Below are 21,459 nucleotides of genomic sequence, written 5' to 3' on the forward strand. Positions count from 1 at the left end.
AAAAAAATAAGACAGAATTTAAAACAAATTTGAAACAAAATTACATATAAATTTTTAGAAACAAAAATAAATACGAATTATAAACAGAATTTGAGACGGTATAATTTCTATGACAAATTTTGTTTATAAATTAATTAAAATTTAAAACAGAAATAAAATCTGTTTCAAATTTATATAAATCAGATAGACAGATTCTCTACAAAATCATTAATTTATTTAACTTTAATAAAATATAATATTTGAAAAGAAATTTTAAATAAATTTTGATACGAAATTACATATAAATTTTATAAACAAAAAATAAATATGGATTATAAACAGACCATAAAATCTTTGTTACAAATTTTGTTTAAATATTAATGAAAATTAAAACGGAAATAAAATCTGTTTTAGATTTATATAAATCAGAGACAGATTTGATACAGAATTGTAAATCTGTTCACTTTGATAAAATATAATATATGAAAAAACTTTAAACATAATTTAAACCAAATTTAATATGAAATTACATATAACTTTTTATAAACAAAAATAAATATGAATTATGTTTTCTAACCCTTCCTCCTTGCCTTAATTTGTCTTTGGTTTTAGTAGAATAGGTATACATTCTTCTTCCCCCGTCTCTGATTTTTTTTTTTTCTCGTTCCTGTTGGGGCCTTCTCATGCGGCTGCAAGGTTGGCCGCAGCTGCGAGGTCGGCAGCGGGCCACAAGGTTCGCGACCGCTTCAATCGACCCCCTCATGCAACCGAGAGGTTGTGCATCCTACGGTCCCTGGATGTCACCTACTACTAATATGTGATAACTAGCATTTTGATGCATTATTTTCCCCTATATTTTAATGTTTTAATCCACTCATATGGTTAATTGTTGATTCTTATCATGTTTATTAAGTTTGATGCATATTATGAGTTTTTATATAATTCTTGTTAATTTTATGGATTTCTACTTATAATTGTACATTTTTTTTTGTAGGGATTGAACTCAAGTTGGACCAAATTAAACCTAAAGACTTGAGTCAAGGAGAAGTATAATATGTAGAAATATGAGCCATTGGATCAAATATGAAGTAAAGTAATCAAAGGACTCCGATCTAATTAATTCTAGTTGTTCATCGAGATCTGGTTGATTTTGGTCGATCTGTATAGATTTGGAATTTTCCGAGGCGTTCACTATGATCTAGCCATCTTGATCATTCAACTAGTTCTAGCCGATCCTGACCGTTCAATCAGATTTGATCTCATCCATTCACCTAGATTTGGGCCAATCCTGACCGTCCGATCATATTTGGGAAAATAAGAGTGGATGAAGCACAGTTTGTTCATATATTCTCTGCTTCCTCACGCGATCGTTGCCGGGACGCCGCCCCTTCTCATCGAACTCCACCTTCAATCGGCCGACGAGTTCATCTACCACTCCACCTCCGGCCGATCGATCCTCTCCATCTCGCCCATCTGCATCCCGTCACCCTCCTCCATCCCGGCCTCATCTTCTTACCGACGCGAACGCTGCCCAATGCTAACTCCACCACCACCGGCACACCAAGGAAAGGGGTTTTCTCCCTCTGGTCATCCCCATCGCGCATCTCCTTCCTCTTCTCATCTTCCTTCCACGATAAGCCTTCAAGCTTCTAACAGCAGCTCCACCACATCTCTTCCATATCCGCTCTACGATCTATGAGTTCTTGGGCTTTTTCAGCTTCGTATTCGATCCGGACAGCTATCTTCTTCATCCATCTTCGATCCAGCAGCCTTCTCTTCTTCGCCAAGTCTGCAGCAATTCCCTTCACCACCAGACAGCTTCATATACACCTCACAGAAATTGGGTTGTTTCTTTTATCATGGATGTGTGTTGATGTTTTTTATTGAATTCTTGTATCAAACTTGATCTTCTTTAATTAAATTGAACGCACTTGATTTTAATTGTTTCATGCACACAACTTGTTTGATGAAATGTTCTAATCTTCTAATTCCTGCATGTAACGTGTTCGCTAAAATGTCTCTTTCAATAGTTTGGTTCAATTTGACGCATCTTAGTTTGCTTAACTCTTGCTTTGTATTGATCTTTCAATTGTTAAGTTTGATGTCTTCATTTAAATACAATTAGGTTAAGTTAGTGTCTTCATTTAAATGCAGTTAGTTTTATGTCTTCATTTCTATGTTTAGTGTGTATTGTATTTTAAGTTGTTACATATTGTTTCCTTATAGCCATAATATTCTAACTAATTTGTAGATGAGAATGAGGTTATCTGGAGACAATCAAGTTATCCAAGAATGATCCGTAATTATTTAATGAGGTCATTCTACTTTTCCATATTCTATTGTGACTTATATTTCACTCGTTAGTATCATGCAGGATACCAAGAGCAAATGTTGCATTAGCCACAACAACCAAGAGCAAATGTTGCATTCTAAATCATCTTTTAATCTTTTGGTAGGTACTATTTACTTACTATCTGCTATAGTCTTGTTTATTAATATTACAGGATTATTTTTTAGCAATATTTATAGTTTGTGTGGTATTGTGTTTGTGGATATTAAGATTTTTTAGTTTATGATTTAATTTAATTAATGTGCAGTAAGAAGACCAGCGAGTATTTTCTATTGTCTTGTATTTGATTTTGTTATATGTACTTAGAGATTCTAAGTTTAAGATTCAAATTCGAAGAAAGTCCTACTTAAGTATTTGTTCACATTGACCTAATTTTTATGGTTTTGTTATGCCTATTGTTTCAGAACCAAAAGAGTCTTCATGACTTGTTGATTCTTTAGCATTGACAACTAACTATGGACTAATTAGTGGATGAACATTGATATTGACTATGACTTTTGTACCATTTCAATTTATTTATATTAAAAATTTTGATATTGTAAGACTTACTCGTTTCACGTTTTGATTTGTTAGATTGTCTCAACAAAATTGGTTGGTTCGTTAATTTGTACCAGCGAAGCAATTTCTCTCATGGAGTTCGAAGACAGGGAGGGTCGTGATAGACAATGTAATATAAAAATTAGATTACTTATAGTAAGATTTAAAAATTTGTATAGTTGTTTATAGTTTGATTATTGGTCAAATTTATTTGGATAATGTAAATATTTATTTATTTTAATGTTAATTGTATGATACATTTGGAATTAGAAATTATTTCTTTTTAATAATTTTAATTTATTTGAAATAAAGACTTGTTTTAATATATTGATGAGAAATATAATAATATTTAGTGATAAATTTAAAAATAAAATTATACACTGATTTATAAATGGAATTGTAAATAGATTTATAAACAAGATTACTAACCAATTTAAAACAAAATTAGAGACCGAATTTACATTTAAAATTAATTTTATTTTGTTAACTTAAAAATAGATTTATAAACAATTTTTTTATCTGTTTCTAAAATTAGAGACGGAATATTTTCGTCTCAAAATTAGCTACGGGGCTTTCACTAACGGATTTTTGAGACGAAATATTTCGTCTCAAACTGTCTTTAGAGACGGAAAAAGGACTTTCAGAGACAGATTTTTTCGTCTCTAAAGCCCTGTTTTCTTGTAGTGTTTTTCTCTTTCGTTACGTACTCAATTTAATTCTCAATTTTTGTTGATCGCTATTCACCCCCTCTCTCTTCTCTAGCGCTCTTTCCGATTCAACAATTTTAAGGTTTAAAAAAATCTTAAATTTTTTTGTCAATAACAATATAATTATGATATAATTTTCTATATACAAAATATTTTTATTTTAATCATAATAAATATTTTAACTAGATAAGATTATTTTTAAAAATAAAATATTTAAAAATAGTTTTCAAGACTTAAAAATTTGGCTAATTTTTCTGCTCATTCAAAACATTGAAAAAATCAAGATTTTTAAAATTAATCTCCAAAATATTTTAAATTTAAAAATTAATTTTTCTATAAAAAAATCATAAAATATTATATAATGATCAAAAAATTTCCAAATTTGTATACTAATAGTTAATCTATTTGTGTATCAAATAAAAAAAATTCAACAGAGAACATTAATGCTACGTTTGGTTGGATGTAATGTAATTGAGCTTGTAATGTAATCAAATTTGTAATGTAATGTAATCAAATTAAGGCTACGACGGCCGGTGATAGGCGACGGTGGCGGCTAGGGACCTACCGCGGCGGCGGCGACCGACCACCGGCGGCGGCAACGGCCGGTGATAGGCGACGACCGACGACCGACGGTGGCGGCAGGCGGTGGGCGGGTGACTAGCTGTCGGCGGGCGACGACTGATTAGGGGTATATTCGGCATTTAAATTTTGATTAAACAATGACCTCGTAATATAATCGGATTACATAGTATTTGCTTTGTAATCCGGATTACAAAACTTCACTACCTTTTGTAATTGAGATTACATTACATTACAGGTTTAAAGTTAAAACAAATAAAATAATCAGTCTTGTAATGTAATCCTGATTACATTACAAGGCAGATTACACCTTACCAAACGTAACCTAAGTATACGAACTAATTAATTTCGTAAGTAATAAAAACATAAAGTAAATTAAATCTAAGCATGATTTAAGAATCCAATGCCTAATGGATTAACAAGTTAATTTTTTAAAATATATTTTTATATCACTTTTCTAATTTGACCCTTGTGAAATCTAAAATACTAATTAAAACCTTGAAAATTTTAAAATTTTGAACATATGAACATACGGCCTTTTCTAATGTTCAATTAATTTATTACATTATCATAATTTAAACATGTTATGTTAATAAACTTTTAACATTACTCTTTTTTTTAATACTTTACTTTTTAATTTTTAATTTTATAATTTTTAAATCATATAATTTTGAGGTAAGGGATGTACTCTTATCTTGTTTCGTTGTTTGGACATGCTTTCGAGCCAATCGGAGCTAGAGTGAGCTTTCATTATTTTCTTGGTGATCCGCTATCATTGCACAACTAGTATATTCTTCTAGTTTGAACTCGGATGATGACTTATCCCACGTTGCTTTTAGGTTCTTGTGCTTGGATCTACTTGACCCTTTGTCCTTTCCTTTGCTTTTAAGCTTCGGACAATTATCTTTGATATGCCCTTCTTCTTGGCAGTTGTAGCATTGAACTCTCCTTTTACTCGAAAAAGATTTTGTTGTCCATCTCTTGTTAAAATTGTTAGATTTTAAAAATTTTAAAAACTTTCTTACTAGAAAAGCTTCTTCATCTTTGTTGAAAGAAGCTTCAGAGTATGGTTCATCCCTTTTTTACTTTTAGAGTGATGTTCGAACTTGACTCCTTTCTTAGTTTTGCACATCTAGATTTGTGAAGTTCTAATGTAGAAAATAAGCTTTCTAACATACTTACCTCTAAATCCTTAGATATGTAGTAGAGTGGACATCGCTTCCAGAGTGTAAACTCCCCCTAGAACTTTGGCAGATAGATGCTAGATCCGGCCATCATCTTCTTGCTTTAGTAGGCAGTTAGTCCTTCTAAAGCGGTTTGGCTCTGATGTCAATTGTTGAATCTTCGTTGACATATAAGAGGAGGTGAATTGCTTGCAATAGAAAGTTGCACCTTTCTCGATTTTTGGACTTTAGTTAGCACCCACACTTGTAAATTAAGATAAAACAAGTGTATAAAAGAAATAGAAGACTACCTATTTACTTGGTTCACAATCGGGGAGGTTGGTAATCCAAGGTAGAAGTAAGCACTAGCAAGAATCTCCTTCTTTAACAAGGTCGAAGGCGAAGAAGCCCCGTACAATGGTTTACAACTCAAAAAGTAGCAAAACATACTTGGAAATTGAATACAAATGTTGTTTTTGAGTTAGAGGGCATCTCCTTTTTTTTATAGTGCCCAAACACTTTTTACCGTTAGTGTGTAGTACTAGAGGCACCTTAGTTGAGCTCGAGGTACCTCCAGATCAACAAAACTTATTCGATCAAGGCTAATCTGTCCAACGGTTCTGGATGCATGGATGTATCTCTGTTCCATCTGAGGTGCCTCCAGTGAGTGGTCGTTACTGTGGCTAAGTTTTTTGCATAGGTGCCTCCATTCCATCGAGGCGCCTCCTTGCCTTGTCAGCTGAGGTGCCTCTAGTCCTTTCTGGGGTAGAGGTAAACCAGATCACCCGAGGTGCCTTCAGTCCAGCGAGGCGCCTTGGGTCTTCAAGGCAGAACCCTTCATTCCAAGGTCAACCTCCGAGTTGACCTTTTCTAGACTTTTGCTCCTATGGGTGATGGTTCCGATAGTCTAGAGTTAAGCTTACATGAACCCAACTCCGATCTTCTCCTCCAGGAGGCTTCCTCCCTATCTTCTCATCCTTCAAACCGCCGCGTGTGCCATTCTCTCTCCACCAATGTATTCTTCCGGAGCTTCTCATCCCTCGGATGCACCGAGCCGTTGATCACTTTCTTTGCTATCATTCTCATCCACTGTGTCTTTCATTCTACTTCTTGTGTTCCTAAACTTTTGTGCACTTAGACACAAGACATTAAAAATAAACAGAACCTAACTTAACTTGGTTGATTATATTAAAATCATCCCAAGGTACTTATACTTCATACTTAATCGGACTTCATTCAATTGCACTCCTCAGTTTGACTTGAAGGAGAGACATTTGATGGGATCCAAATTGTTTCTCGAGTACCTGCTCTAGGTGCCTAGTTTTAACAGTCCACTTAGTATCATAATTGAGTTCCACTAAACATCAGGATTGAGTTCCAGCGAGCATCAAGATTGGGTTCCACCGAGCATCACAATTGGGTTCCACCGAGTTTCAGGATTGAGTTCCACCGAGAATTAGGATTGGGTTCCACCGAGCATCAAATCAACTCCCACCTAGTGTTTAGGCTTTGAAGCTTCTAGTTGGAAATACGTGACACTTTTTGAATGGATAAAAGGGTAGTGGTTGTCAAATTTGGTCCCTCCGACTGTCTTCTCTCTAATACATAATAATTCGTGAATGGAGAAGTCAATAGTGGATGTTAGATCTGACCCCCTAAATGTCTTCCCTCTAATACGAGCAAGCATTGAATGGAGAGCCAATAGTAGATGTCAAATCTGATTTCCTAAAAGCCTTTTCTCCAATACGTGGCGATTAATGAATGAAGAAGCGATTAACAACTGTTAGAGACGGTTCCTTCACTAACTCATACGAGAAGAAGTGAGTGTGGAATATCCAACTTGGAGATGCTTTCTGGGCAACTATACAAGTACCTAGAGGAGGAAGTTATAAGTGCTTATGATAATTTTCTTGTTTTTGTAAACAGAGGCAACTGTTCTTAACTAAGTTCTCTTATTATTTTTCTCTACTTCTTCTTTCTCCTTGTTTATCGATGACTGATATAAACGTCGAAGGGACTATATCGATAAACTATCTCAAATCCTAACTTGTATTCTTTCTCAGGTTGTTGGATTTTGAGAGATTAAAAGCTAATCCAACTTTATGGAGAGGAGTTAAAGTGTAAAATACCGAAAATAGGCGAATATTAATAAGGGAATTTTTCGGAATTTTTGAAAATTTTTTGGGAATTTTTTGGAGATCGTATGGATGAGTTCACGAGGATAAAACTGGGCCCCGGGAAAGTCTGTTTAAGGTACCCCATTTAAGTGAGGAAAAGTTATTTTTCTTTTTCTTTTTATTTTCTTTTTCTTTTACTCTTATTTCTTTCCTCCCCCGCCGAATCTGTGTGTGCCCTAATCCCTTGACGCTGTCTCCTCCTAACCGGCGCCGCACTTCTCCTCCTCCTCCTTCTTCTTCTTTCCTCTCTTCCTCCGCCGGTTCTTACCTTCCTCTCCTCTGGCCGACCATTTTCCCTCTACTCTTCCTTTCTCTTCTCCTCTACGCGCCGACACGAGCCGTTCCGGCGCTTCTGCCTCTGCCCTAGAGCCGGCAGACGACGCCTCTTCCTCTCTTCCGGCAGAGCATAACCAACACTGACGCTCTTCGTTCTTCCCTCTACGCCTCTGCCGACCATTGGATTGGGCAAATCTAGCCTCTGCCCTGAACTCTGCTCCGGTGCCCTTTGTGCCCTAGACCGTCGACTCATGGTCTCTTCATCGCGATACCAGCCGACCTTCTCTCGCCATTGATCATTGCTCTAGTTCACCACCACCATGGCTTTGTGGAGGAGGTTACAAATCTGGTCTTGTTCTGTCGAGGAGATTAGTCATTGGTGGATAGCTACTTATGTTGTTTAGGGAAGTTAAGCAGAATGGTGTGTTCTGCTATTGTAGTTCTGTCGAGGAGATTAGCCATTGGTGGATAGCTGCTGCCACCAGCATCCTTAAAGCGACAGCAATTTCAAACAGAGATGGGAGGTAATATGAAGGTAAGATCTCTAAATTAAGAGGTTAATCACTAGTGATTATGTCTTATGCAGATCTTGGATCTAATCTAAGATTGGGTTAGATCCGAATTAATTAGTTAACTGAGATTAATAGATGAAATAGGGTTTTCTAACCCTAATTGGAATTGAGTTGGTTATCTAAATTATAGTATAGTGGATTGATTATATCATGTTGTTATAGGACTGTGATTCGAGACGGGCGTCTCGACATTGGATTGGTTTGATTCGATCTACATTGGAGGCGGGTACCTTGACTTATCTTTTTGATATGTCATGTTGATATATCATGTTGATATGTAGTAATAGCCTTTAGTAATAATTATGTACTTGTTTTTCACTACCGGATACTTGATACATGCTTGTTTGCTCACCGACATGCATTTTATGCTAGTACCCACATGATATATATATGCTAGAGGTAGTGACATACCATTATGTTCAGACCTAGGTTTTGATATCCTATCTAACGCGTACTTTAGATCTTCGTATTTGACCATCGATATTACCGGTACTCATTTTATATATATGGATATTATCTCTACATGCTATACGTCATACATCACATTGCATTGCTGTCGCGATTGCCTCACTATGGTTGAGCACATCGCTATGATTACATCACCATTGGATTAGTGGTATATCGAGCGGTGTGTGCTCCGTTTACTGGCTTGTGGTCAGCTTTGGCGCCTGCCTGTCTACCAGTTCTTTCTGTTTGGCTCTCCGGCATTTAGTGTAGCAAACGATGGCCGACGGCCGGTTGACTGGTGGCTCCGCTGGTCGTGACTCGTGTGGTACCAAATGAGATACCTCCAGAGACGGAGCAGGGTACTGAGCATTGAGCTCCGGGGCTTAGATCGAGGAGGTGATGAGCTCCCAATCCAACCTCACTCATCGTGGAGTAGTGATGGTACGTGCGTTGCACACTCACCCACTCCACTCACACCGTAGAGATGGAGAGCGTCGACCGTGACCGGAACTGTGACACATCATCGTCATGCATCGATACGCTATGTGTTTATGCCTGTCACTATGCTTTGTCATTTGATGGATGTACATGTTGGACATGCGATGTTGTGGATTTACACTTCCATCTAACGATCTAATTATTATAGGTGGCCTGATGAGATGAATCTTTAGCCTTTCTATCATTTCCTTCTTTGTTCGTTGGTACTCGTTATTACTATTTGTTATAGTTTACTATACATGTCAACTAGGTATCTGAGTTGTTGAACCGTGGACATTATATCTTTCTGAGGTTGTTTATGGTGTCGCTTGGAGTATTCTCGATTCTGGTCCCACGTCACATCGAAAACTTATCGTATCTTATGTTTTGTTTGTTTATGTATCCGATTGTTTAGTAGTGTTTGTGTGGTGATGTTGTTTTTGGTATTTTGTATTGGTTGTTGGTGTGTGCCTACCAGGCTACTATTGTTTATATTTTCTGTTGCTTTTCCATCAGTTGGTTTTTGTTCCCATAGGATGATGATATATATATTGTGGAGTACTTAAATGAGGATGGGTGATGTATCGTAGAAATGCTTCAGATTGTCACTCGTACAAGGAAGGTGCTGCCGAAATTTTTTCGGACAGGGACTTTCTCGGGGCGTGACATAAAGCTAGTAGAAAAAGATGCTATCAATATTATTAAATTTTTAATTCAAAATTTGAAATTATTTTAAACTTGTATATTTTTAAGTCTGAGTAGTTATTAAATTTGTTATTTTAATTTTTTCATGTAAAAAAAGTATTTATTTATTTATAAATTTAATAAAAAACTTTATATTCATAAATTTAATTCGTGAATAATATTCATAAAAAATATAATCTTTAGAGTTTGTTAATTTATTTTAATAATTTTTTAATATTAGATGATATAAAGATATGCTAAAAATTAAATAGGGGGTAAAAATTATGAAGCGATAAAAAACCTTGGGTAATAAAATATCAATGGATATTCAACTTGTTGAATTTGGATTATTAGTGATGCGATTATGATGAGGGGCATATCCTGTACAAGATAGTTATCACAATGGAGATCAAAGTTAAGACAATCAACGTTCAAATATTATTGGCTGGTTGGGCGATCATGCTCCGACCGGGGGAGAAGGTTCCGGTCCGATTTCGCGTTCGACACGGGGGAGGTGTCAAATGACCAACATTCAATGGATTATTGGACGTCGAATGGAGGAGGAGACGAGGTGTAGAAGCCGGGCCGAGCGGCTACCCCGCTTGGTCAGACAGCAGAGCTCGACATTGGAAGAGTTCAACTTCGGCCGAGCGACTACCCCGCTCGGCCTGGTAGCAAGTTTCGACAGTGGTAGAGTGGAACTTCGGTCGAGTGGACACACGCGTAGTAGTAGCGAGGTTCTGGCCGACCGGACGGGACACTAGAGCGGTGAAATTTCGGCCGAGCGGTCAACTCACTTGGCCTAGCAGTACACTCCCTCTGATATCCATCGACATCCTTTTAGGAATTGGTGCCGCCGACACCGGACATGAATAGCCAGAAGATCGTACGGCGAAAGTTTCCACTGTCACTTCAGAGATATGCTCGGTCTGTTAAGGTACTTTGTTAAATATACTTTACTGACAAGTCTTTTCAGGTAAAACTTTGGAGCGCGTGCTCATCTTGGGGAGCGTGCATGTGCACTACAGGAGCTCTATATAAAGGGAGTCCAAGCATCGATGATGGTATGCGATATTCACTGTTTGCGCTACAGTCTTCTTATTGCTCCGCCTTATATTTTATCGTTGGTGACTGATTTGAACGTCGGAGGACCAACGTGGGGACCCCTTCCCTGGCTCGACACTGATATCATCTGTGTTGTAGGTCTGAGCGGAATTTACAGACAGTCAACGGAAGCGTCATATCTCTAACTTTCTATCGTCGGACATGAACAATTAGTTTATATCTTTATTTATAAATATCTAAATAAATAAATAAATAAATAAATTTAAAATTTCATGGATAATTTCTCTCCCGGTAAAATCAACTATTTTTATTTGAAACAATATTAAATAATATTATACACTTCTAATTATTGGCAGGTACTTTTTCTCAGTTTACATTTCAAAATTGAATTTCACGTTGGCGGTGAATTAAAAGATAAATTTTTCTTAACATATAGTTGACTAAAAAATACATAGATCACAAATGCTATCCGATTTACCAATCCCTTAAATTGGATAGTACCAACTAAACATTAAAAAAAAAACAATTGTTAAATAATACAATATCATCCTGTTCCACCTTGAACACGCTTTAAATGATTTATAAACTTAAACATATATTTTTTATTATTTAATATTAATTTAAATGCCGAAATTTCTCTATGATATAATCAATATTAATATGATCAAAAGAAGGGGAAAATTATTATTATTTTCTCGATATAATAATTTTATTTAACTTAAGTCATTTTATTTTAACATATTATAATAATCATATTTTTTTTACCCAATTAATCCGTAGACGAACCTTCTCCTTATTCATCTATCAAATAAATTCAACACATAAATTATGCACACTCTTAGAGTCTACCTCCAAAATATTTATCCTATTTAAATTTTAAACTCTAATCTTATTATTATTATTATTATTATTATTAAATATTTTGATATTTTTTTTAAAAAATATATATATATATATATATAAAGATAATAAGAAATGGTTCTTATATTTTTATCCTTAAAAATTTATCTACGGAAGAGAGTTAAAAGTGATTTTCTTTCTTCTATAAATTTACGGGATTCTCTCTGCGTCTTCATGGTTATTTACTCCCTTCTGTCTCTCTCTCCCTCTTTCTTTGGCGTCTGGCGTAACGGATTTGCTTCGACGAAATTGATCGGGATTTGCGTGAAGGAGAGGAGGACGAAGGGGTTTCACCTTCCCGATCGATCTCGCTTGCTCTCCTCGCTGCTTCTCCGTCGAAGCCATGTCGAGGAAGCGGAAATCGGACGCGTCGGGACTCGACGAGGCGGATCGCACGCTGTACTCCACCTTCTGCGGTGCAGCCAATTCGCTGTCGCAGCTCTACACGCAGGCCATGAACCAGCAGAAGGTCTCCTTCCAGGCCGGAGAGCGCCATGCGCTGGTTAGCCCCTTTCCCTTTTTAATCTCCCTGCCCGCAGAACCCGTCGATCGAAGCTGATTTTTAGAATCTTGTGACAAAAACTGAGCTAGAATGAGTCTATTTTTTTTCCCATTGATCTCTCTCGATGATTAGATACATGTAATCGTTCCAGTAGCAATTTTTTAAACAATAGTAGGAAGTGGAGCGATAGAGAAGATATCATGGGACGACGATTCTATTTCCCAAGACACGAGTTGCGTGCAAATGGCCATTTCAGAGACCGGGAATTTATCTTAGTTTGATTACATATCTCAATTCCTTCTATATCCCTTTTGTCAAACCAACAAGGGTTCCATTTGCTCAATTGTCCATGACAATGGTTACTAGATACGAATACTTTGTTAAAAATCACATAGACCTTGAACATATTGGGCAATCTAGAAGGTATGTGTAAACTAGTCTATAGTTTCTTCTAGCAAATGGTTGTGAAGTGATATATCACAATCAGTCAGAGCATGGAAAGGAAGGAACCACCTTGATTGGAGATCAAGTATAGATGAGTTTGTTCAAAAGTTCAACTTTCTGTTTAATTTAATCCCAGAAAATTGAGAATATTTCTCAATATACTCACAAGTCTTCCTTCTCCAATGTTGCTTGCACAATTCTATTAGTCCTTTATTGGGCGATGCCCAAGGTCTATAGGATGCTCGATTGAATTAGGCTCTTGAGGGGCTTATCTGGTTTACAAACCTGAGAGGAAACAAGAAGGTACCAACCAAGCAATTGCTAAGCAAAACAATAAATTGACTTTATCCAGAAAGAAGAAAAGCAACCTCACCTATATCTCAAGGGCAGGAGCTTTGTGATGGTTTCTGCAGTGATTCCTTTTGTTTCTTCCTTCTGAAAATTCATTGAATGATTTTGGGGGCTGGGAAAAGTAATTTTCCAAAAAGATGCCAGTTTGACTCTAGTTGAGAGGCGTAAAGTCGAGAGTTGATGCCATTCTTATGATTTCCATCTGATTGAAATTTGTTTGTTGTGAATGTTTGCTGGGTTGATATTCCTCACAAGGTCAAGTACTTGGGGAGCACTTGAGAGTATTATTTGCAATAGAAGTGAGACCTTGACAATTTTCTCCATTCATTTTGGAAGTTCTTGTAAGGGCATGAGGCTATCCGTTCACACATATGATGCCATATACTGAGCCAGTCAATTTTGCACACAGTCTCTGTTCCATGACCAATCAAGCGAGACATTCTCAGTTTGTCTCTTTATTAAATGCTTATCTTAAAGGGCAGTGATCTTATTGAGCTTTCTAAGACTCTGAGACTTACCCAAATCTAGCCAATGTGGACCAAGTATTTGTTAGGATCTTGAACGCAAAACAACACAAGTGCAGCGTCATGTTATCAAGATCCTTTTTAGAAGATTCATGTGAAGAAAATCGTATACTAGTTGAATTGAGAGTTCTATCTTTGTTGCGTAAACACGAACTCCTAACAACAACTTTATTTTGGTGGATCTCAGCACGAACAAGTGTTCGTGCCTATCCACACGAACAAGTTCCGTCTGTCTCACGAACTTACAAACTTGGAGAAGAAGAGCCACCTAAGGTTGTGCTAGCAACCAACGAAGGGGTCTCTGTTGGTGCAATTTTCCTAAGTCAAGGTTGGCTAAGTTTGAATTGGCTCAAGCTTGAGTTGTAATATGCGAGTTTCGATGACAATATATAAAGATTATTTTGACAATGTATGAAGATTGCAAGAGCAATCGTCCATTTGGGGAGATTGGTCAAGATTTACTAGTTTAATGTGAAGAAGAGTCAAGTAGGTCAAGGTTGACCCTTTGATCAAACATCAAAACCTAAGGCACCCAGACTACACCAACAAGGAAGTCTTGGTGAGTAAAGCTAAGCAGTAGAAATCTAGGTGGGTCATGGTTGACTGAACATCTAGTGAGTGAAAGTCCAAGTGGGTCATGGATGATAAGACGCTTGGCATGGGATGGTAATCCAAGTGGGTCAAGGAGGACCGGACATTTAGCATACGGAGAAAAGTCCAAGTGGGGGTCAAAGGATTGACCGGACATTTGGTGACGAAGTCCCAACAGGTCAAGGTTGACCGGATGTTGAGTTTGAGAACCCTATACTTAAGTTACGCAAGTTGGGGTTGGTCAAGTTGATCAGGAGATCAATTGAACTAGAGCCCAATCGATCAGTCGATCAATTGGGAGAGTGTTACGAGAAAAAGGGGTCCAATCGATCGATTGAGAGACATTCTCGCGAGCACAGAGAGGTTCTCAGTCGATCAGCTGATCGATTGGGCACCGCCAATCGATCTGCCGATCGATTGGAGTTGGATTTCTCGCGAGGTTGCGAGAAAGCTTGAATCGATCAGTCAATCGATTCAGAGTATTTCTAGTGAGAGCACAGAGACACTTTGAATCCATCGGTCGATCGATTCAAGGCTCCCCAATCGATCAGCCGATCGATTGGGATATGACCGTTGCGCAGGTAGCGAGCTTTGGACAGTTGGGATTGCGCAGATCTGATGTGACAATCAATTGGGAGCAGACCCAATCGATTGGTAGCCCTAGGAGTGCAGAGTATAAAGTCGTTGGTGAGCAATCTTCTCCGCAAGTCTTCACACAATCTTCTCCGCTACTGCTCGTCAGACTTAGAGCTTTGGAAGATAAGTGTTGTTGTACTTTCCAACTTGTCTAAAGGCATCTACAAACTACAAGAGATCAAACAAAAACGTTTTTCTGTTGTATTGTCATGTATTTACTTTTTGTTTTGAATTGTATGCTTGTGTGAGTTTGTACGGGGTTTCTCCACCTCCAGATTGTTAGAAGGAGTGTTTTTGTTAGTGGAGAGTGTGCTTGTATGTGGATCCTTGGATTAGTCACCTCATTTTGAGGTGGATACCAAGTAAATCTCCTGTGTTAGCATTGTGAGTTTGTTGTGAGGTTTTCCGCTGCATATCATCTTTTTCAACGCAAGCAAACAAGCAAGACGAGCTATTCACCCCCCTCTAGCTCCTGAAGTGACCCAACAAGTGATATCAGAGCGAAGTCGCTCTTCACCGGACGCATCGCCAGAAGGGCAACGAGCTAGAGGAAAAAGAAGTTGAAGCCGAATTCAAAGTCAAAGATTTCATCAAAAGATCTCTACTTCAAATGAATTTTTGAGTTGGACTCGGATTCGACACAAGGGTGCCTCCACTATTCACATCAACAAGTTTCGATCTTTGGAAGTTAAGGATCGAGAATTTCTTCGTGGTGGAGATAGAGTAATAATTTGCTTTAATGGAGGTTTTGAAACTTCAACAAATGGCAAAGGCAAGCTCATCAAGAAAGATAAATGAAACAAGGAGGAAACCCAAAGATGTGAGACAAATGACAAAATGACCAAGTTATTGATCAATTTATTGCCTAGCAACATCTTAAGGAAAATTGGAGATTACAAGGATGTCAAGGAGCTTTGGAACAAATTGGCAAGAATCCATGAAAAGACCTTCACTACACCAAATCAAGAGAAATCTAAAGAGGGCAACTCTTTGGATCAAGAAGAAAAAGTAGAGGACTCCGATGTTGAGAGGCGCTCAACATCGGAAGAAGAAGAAATTCAAGAAGCTTCATCCTCAATGGAGTACAACGAAAAAGGCAAAGAGGGAGCATGCTCTTTGTTGTATGTGCAAGAGAATGAAGATGAAGAGACCTTTGCCTCTAGGATTGAGGGGAAGCGTGGAGCATTAATGCCGGATCAAGAAGAAGTCTCTTCATCCGGATCAAATGGAGAAAGTGCCAACAATCAAAGGTATAGAGATTTCAATTTATAAGAATAAAGATCACATTATTTGCTTTTAGTGTAGGGAGAAAGGACATTACAAGAGTAAGTGCCCTAAGTTGACCAAGAAGAAAAGTCAATCGGCACCGAAGGGTAAGGAGAAGCCCAAAAAGGTTGACCTCATGGTACGCAAAGGCAAGGAACACATCGTATGTTTCTTGTGCAATCAAAAAGGACATTATCAAAGTCAATGTCCTAAGGGGAGCAAATCAACTAAGATCAAAGGAGGAAGCACAAGCCAAGGGGGAGCTCTTAAGAGCAAAACCAAGGTATCATTTATTGAACCAATTTCTCTAAATTATGATAAAAAGCATGCTAGTTCTAACTTTTATCATTCCAGTGCTATTTATCATGAAAATAGGAAGCATGATAGGATTAGGGAAAAACATGTAGCATTTCATGCCAAGACCGCCTCACCTAAGGCTAGAAAGATAGATAACAACTTAGGCAATAACTCCAAGGATTTTAGATACATGCCTAAGAAAAAGAAAAATCAATGTTTTAATGAAAAATCTAAGGTTGAGGAATTATGAAAAGAAAATCAAGTCTTGAGATCAAGACTTGACAAATTATAGAGGACTTTTAGGAAAATCACAAATGAAAAACAAGGGTCCAAAAATAAAAACCTAGGTTAGGAATACAAATGTCATCCTATGGCCATAGAGGTTTGGGATACAAACCTAAGGTTGAAGAATGTGAACTTGTACCATAGGGTTCCATATAGTTATGGAACTAATCTTAGGTCTAGGGGTCAAGTCAAAGATACAAGGGAAGTTATCCCTAGAAGTATTTTAGAAAAGACCAATATGACTAAGGCTTTAAAGAAGCCTAAGAAAGTCACCAATGAGATCACAAGGGAGGTTATCCCTAGAGTTAACCTAGAGGAGTCTAGCATGACCAAAGCTTTTAAGAAGCTTAGGAAGGTTATGAGGAAGGTAACTAGGGAAGTTATCCCTATTGAATTACCTGTCACACCCAAGGAGCACTAATCGATTTTGGGTTCCTAAGAGTGGTTCTCTATACTCTAGATGGGTTTAGAGAGTGTCAACTCCAATTGGAAAGGTAGTTATCCCAACCTTGAAGAAGTTGACACTTGGAGGTCATTTTTAAAGTAGTTGTACTCCTTGAAAATGAGAAGAATTAAGTGTCTACTATTTTGAAGAGTAAAATGTGCCAAAACTTGAGGAATTGGAGTTAATTTACATTGGCATAAATAGGAAAGAGATAAGAAATGTCAAGTTGGGATTTTGTATTTTCTTAAGAAAATGAGGACAATCTAAGATTAATTTTAAGTTAGTCAAGATCTAGAGATACTTAGATGGATAATCTAAGTATATTTATTTATGTTAAATTACCATGATTCTTTGCTTATCATATGTCATGACATCATATTTCGCATTCATTTTATTATAAAAAACACAACAAAAATATCATGCCATGTCATACATATATCATGTAATTATAGTATATTTTTCTTTCGAAAATTACTCATTTTGATGCATGTCATATGTCATAATGCATTATTTTAAATTTCTTGTAATTAAGGATAATGACATTTACCAACAAGTGTGGTAAGGGTACTTATCGACAAGTGACATCCTAGGTGGATGATCATAATTTTAAAAATGCCTAGATAGATATGCATGATCCCTTAGTTTAGAGCAAAACCAAAGTCTACATCTCACAAAGATTATAAGATGACTTGTATGTGTTTTAGTGCACATTAGATACAAGTGAGATGTTAGGATGATGAACTAGACTCAATATGTTGATTTAGTGCATCCATTTGAGTTTTAGCTTCCTCAAAATATATAGTTATGTGTTATCCAATCATTGGGAAAACTAATGTACAAGTATGTGCATTTAGCTCAAAGAACATGGTTGGAAATTGGTTTTGAAAATCATTTCAAAATGTTTTTGGAAAACCTTGGTGTAGACTATTGATCCTGTAAGAACGCTGAATCGATGGACGCTGGGCACGTGGCGCTCTCCGAACTGATGACGTGGATCTCAGGTCGGTCGTATGGAGCCCCGGTGAACCTGCAAGGAAGTCGGGCCGGGAAGGGGTTCCCGGCGACGACCCTCCGACGCTCAAGTCAGGCAAGAGGAAACTATGAAGAGGTGGCTTCGAATATCGGAGAATGCGTACCTCCAGCGAAGTGTGAGGACCTTTATATAGAGCTGTGAAGAGGCTCATGCACACATACCGAGGCGAATACGTGTCCTCTAACCATACCTCGGTGTGGGCTTGTCAGAGGAGCTTGCCTGACACCATACTGCTACAGTCCGAGCACATCTCTGATGGGACGGCATAACCTTCTGTCGTAAGATTCAAGTCAGTGTATGACAGATGACTTAGTTGACACGCCTGTCGAAAATGTCCCCGATGTTTCTTGTCCTTTGTCTCTTCTGCTCCCGCGCCGAGTGTTCCGCCGCCGGTAGCCCCATCACGTCCGACAGAGTAGGTACCGATCCACCCTGGAAATTCCTGCAGTGCTCGGATAAACTGCTCACAAGATTATCATGATGCCCTACCGAAGGGCTACCCCTTTCGCCACCCTGCTCACCATGAGGCTGAGACCCGCCTCCCGTCTGGTTGTCTTTGCCTCTTAGTCCGCCGCCGGCCTTTTCCGCTCGGCCGCTCGACCTCGACTCACGCTGACTTCCCTCAAAGGGGTCCTCGCCGTTATCACGGATCACTTACCTCCCTTCAAGTCTAGTCAGGAGGCGATTAGTCCGACCGACTAGACTATCACACCCATGCTCATATGCGACTATCCTCCACCTCACTTCACGGGCAACTAAAACGCCACCAACGCCAACATTTCTGAGATCTTTCAAGTTTTCGCCAACTCCATCATTAAGGTCGAGCACATGCTCATTAAATGCTCCAGCAGGGTCGAATGCCACGGCGATGCCGCCGTCAGACGACAGATGATGCGCAGTGTTCCGACGAGATCGAGGGCTGGTGAACAGACGGCCGACGCAGTGCTTCTTGCCTCGTGACCACAATCGACTACCGAGGCCGCCGGGCTTAACCCTATAAAGCCTCGCCTCCTCCTCCCAAGATTCAGATCTCGGCTTCGCTCATGCTTTCTCAAAGACCCTACGACCTTGCTTTTCTATCCACAAGAATCTCCTGGTTTCTTCTCGATCTCCATCCTCCTTCCTTCTCTAATCTTGTGTTTGTCTAGTTCTGCCCCGCCGCTTTGTTTGCCATCTTCTTTCTTTTATCCTCTGCCTTTTGTCTTTTTTGGTTTCATCCGCTCGGACAATGGCTAGCTCCTCCCAACCTCAAGACCAAACCCTCGGCCCATGGTATACCACCCGCTTCGATCGGCGCGACGCCGATATTTTGATGGACTCTTTCAAACCTTCCGATTTTGAACTTATATTACCTTCCTCCGCCCCACACAAACCGCCATGAGTTTCAGGTTTTCCATCACCGCCTGCCGCCGGCTTGCTCCCATCCATCCGCTCATCGAGGTTCAGAACTTTTCGCTGCCCGCCCCAAGCCTAGTCCCCAACACTTTCCGCCTTTACGCGCGTTGTCGCTTTGTTCAAACCCACAATATCCCTCCGATCGGAGGTTTTCTATTATTTCTATTACCTCAAACAATCCGAGTCAAGCACATATATGTTCTAGGCTCGGCCCGCTTAGTTTTCTTCAATAAACCGCTTTCTTCCAATAAGCATTGAAAGAATTCTACTTACCTTCAGATGCCCGAGCGGCCCTTCCGAACCCAAAGGGTGTCCGACCACCAATCTCACCGTAACTCAAAGGTTCAAGACCGACCGACTATCTACATGCCGCCAACATGCTAGCTTACCAAGCTTCGACATCACTAAGTTCCCGCTCAAGGTGATGTACATATTCGCCCGAGTCCGATCAGACCCCTTCCGAGCGGCTTTGAAGAATTTTACTTGTGCATTGCTTTGATTTAATCATTTTTCCTTCGCAATGGACATCGCATGGAGTCGCTGATGACCCAGATTTTGAAGGGGCGGCACGCTGAGTCATGCGTACGCTAAAGAAATGGAGCAACTGGCATCACCTGGCCTTCCAACGGCGGAGAGAGCGAGACGACAGTTGGGAGTCACCGCCAAGCCTATCCCGAGCTGGCTCGACATAATCAGTCGAGAGCCTTCCGCTCGGGAGGAAGGCTCCGTCAGAGGAAGAGCGCCCTCGACAAAAGAGGCGCCACTGGAGACACCACTCCACCGGCTACTCCGCGGTCCAACCATCCGAACGGATCACTCAACCGCTTTCGGTAAAGCTCCAGAGGTCGAGGCGATTTCGTCCGATCGGACCCCGTCCCACTGGACGCGTCGCGGACCCTCGAGGCCGTTCCAGCCAGCGTCCTTCCGCCCGCTCCACGCCGAGTCGAACGCGGCCATTTTGTCCCAATTGTCCGCGCCCGCCTCCGATCCTTCCCCTCCGCTCAGACGACCCCCGGTCACGGCCGCACCGAAGAGCTGATGCCCGAAGCCGATCGGCCAACCGTGCCCGAGCACATAATCACGATGAAGGGGCCCTTAGCCGAGATGTGGGCCGACGCTCGGGCACGCGTCGCTATGATTCCGCTCAGCAACCTGGCCAATAGCCACATACTGGCCACCGGGGTAAGTGCATTTTCTTTCGAAGTTTTTTATGCATTCTTTCCGATCGGCAATTAACAATTCTTGTTTATGCCAGAGATGGGTGGAGGAGATCGCGGTCTCCAATCGTCTGGCTATGGTGGACGAGGAACTGAAAAAGCTGAAGACTGCAAGCGGTCCGTCCGACTCCCAAGGCCCTTCTTACGCCGAGCTACAGAAAGAGCTCAAGAAGGCCCAAGACTTGTTGGCAGCCGAGCAGAAGAAGACGGCCGACCAGGCTCACACTCTGGCCGAACTCGATCGCCGAAACAAATCACTAAACCGCAAAATAAGCTTGGCCACCGAGCGGAAGAAGACGACCATCACTGACTTGGAGAAGAAGAACGTCGAGGCTCGGGGCCTGGAACAAAAAGTCAAAGAGCTGATGGATCAGCTGGCCGGCGAGAAGGCGGCCCGATCGGACGAAGTGAAGAAGCTCGAGGCTGCTTTGCAAGAACATCAGGCAGCCGCCGATGCTTCCCGGGCGGCTCTCAAAGAATACCAAGATGTTGAGCCTGATCGGGTTGCCGCCTTGAGATTGAATTACATCCGCTCGGTCGAATTCTCCGAAAAGGTATGC

The 21,459-nt window shown here is 39.7% G+C and overlaps 1 protein-coding gene and 1 long non-coding RNA gene across 2 annotated transcripts in view; both read left to right on the top strand.

The window, feature by feature from the left end:
- The first annotated feature begins 712 nt into the window (after positions 1-712).
- On the top strand, positions 713-3,107 carry LOC122001572. The gene is made up of 2 exons (XR_006117402.1): positions 713-2,431; positions 2,903-3,107. It is a non-coding gene; the product is annotated as an uncharacterized LOC122001572 (long non-coding RNA).
- Positions 3,108-12,077: 8,970 nt separating this feature from the next.
- Positions 12,078-21,459, top strand: part of LOC122001573 — a 38,854-nt gene continuing 29,472 nt past the window's right edge. The window contains exon 1 of the mRNA XM_042556398.1: positions 12,078-12,415. Coding sequence (XP_042412332.1) covers positions 12,257-12,415 — 159 coding nt within the window. The 5' untranslated portion in view covers positions 12,078-12,256. The remainder of the gene's footprint in view (positions 12,416-21,459) is intronic.

This window comes from Zingiber officinale, chromosome 7A (assembly GCF_018446385.1).
Source record: "Zingiber officinale cultivar Zhangliang chromosome 7A, Zo_v1.1, whole genome shotgun sequence".
Taxonomy (NCBI): domain Eukaryota; kingdom Viridiplantae; phylum Streptophyta; class Magnoliopsida; order Zingiberales; family Zingiberaceae; genus Zingiber; species Zingiber officinale.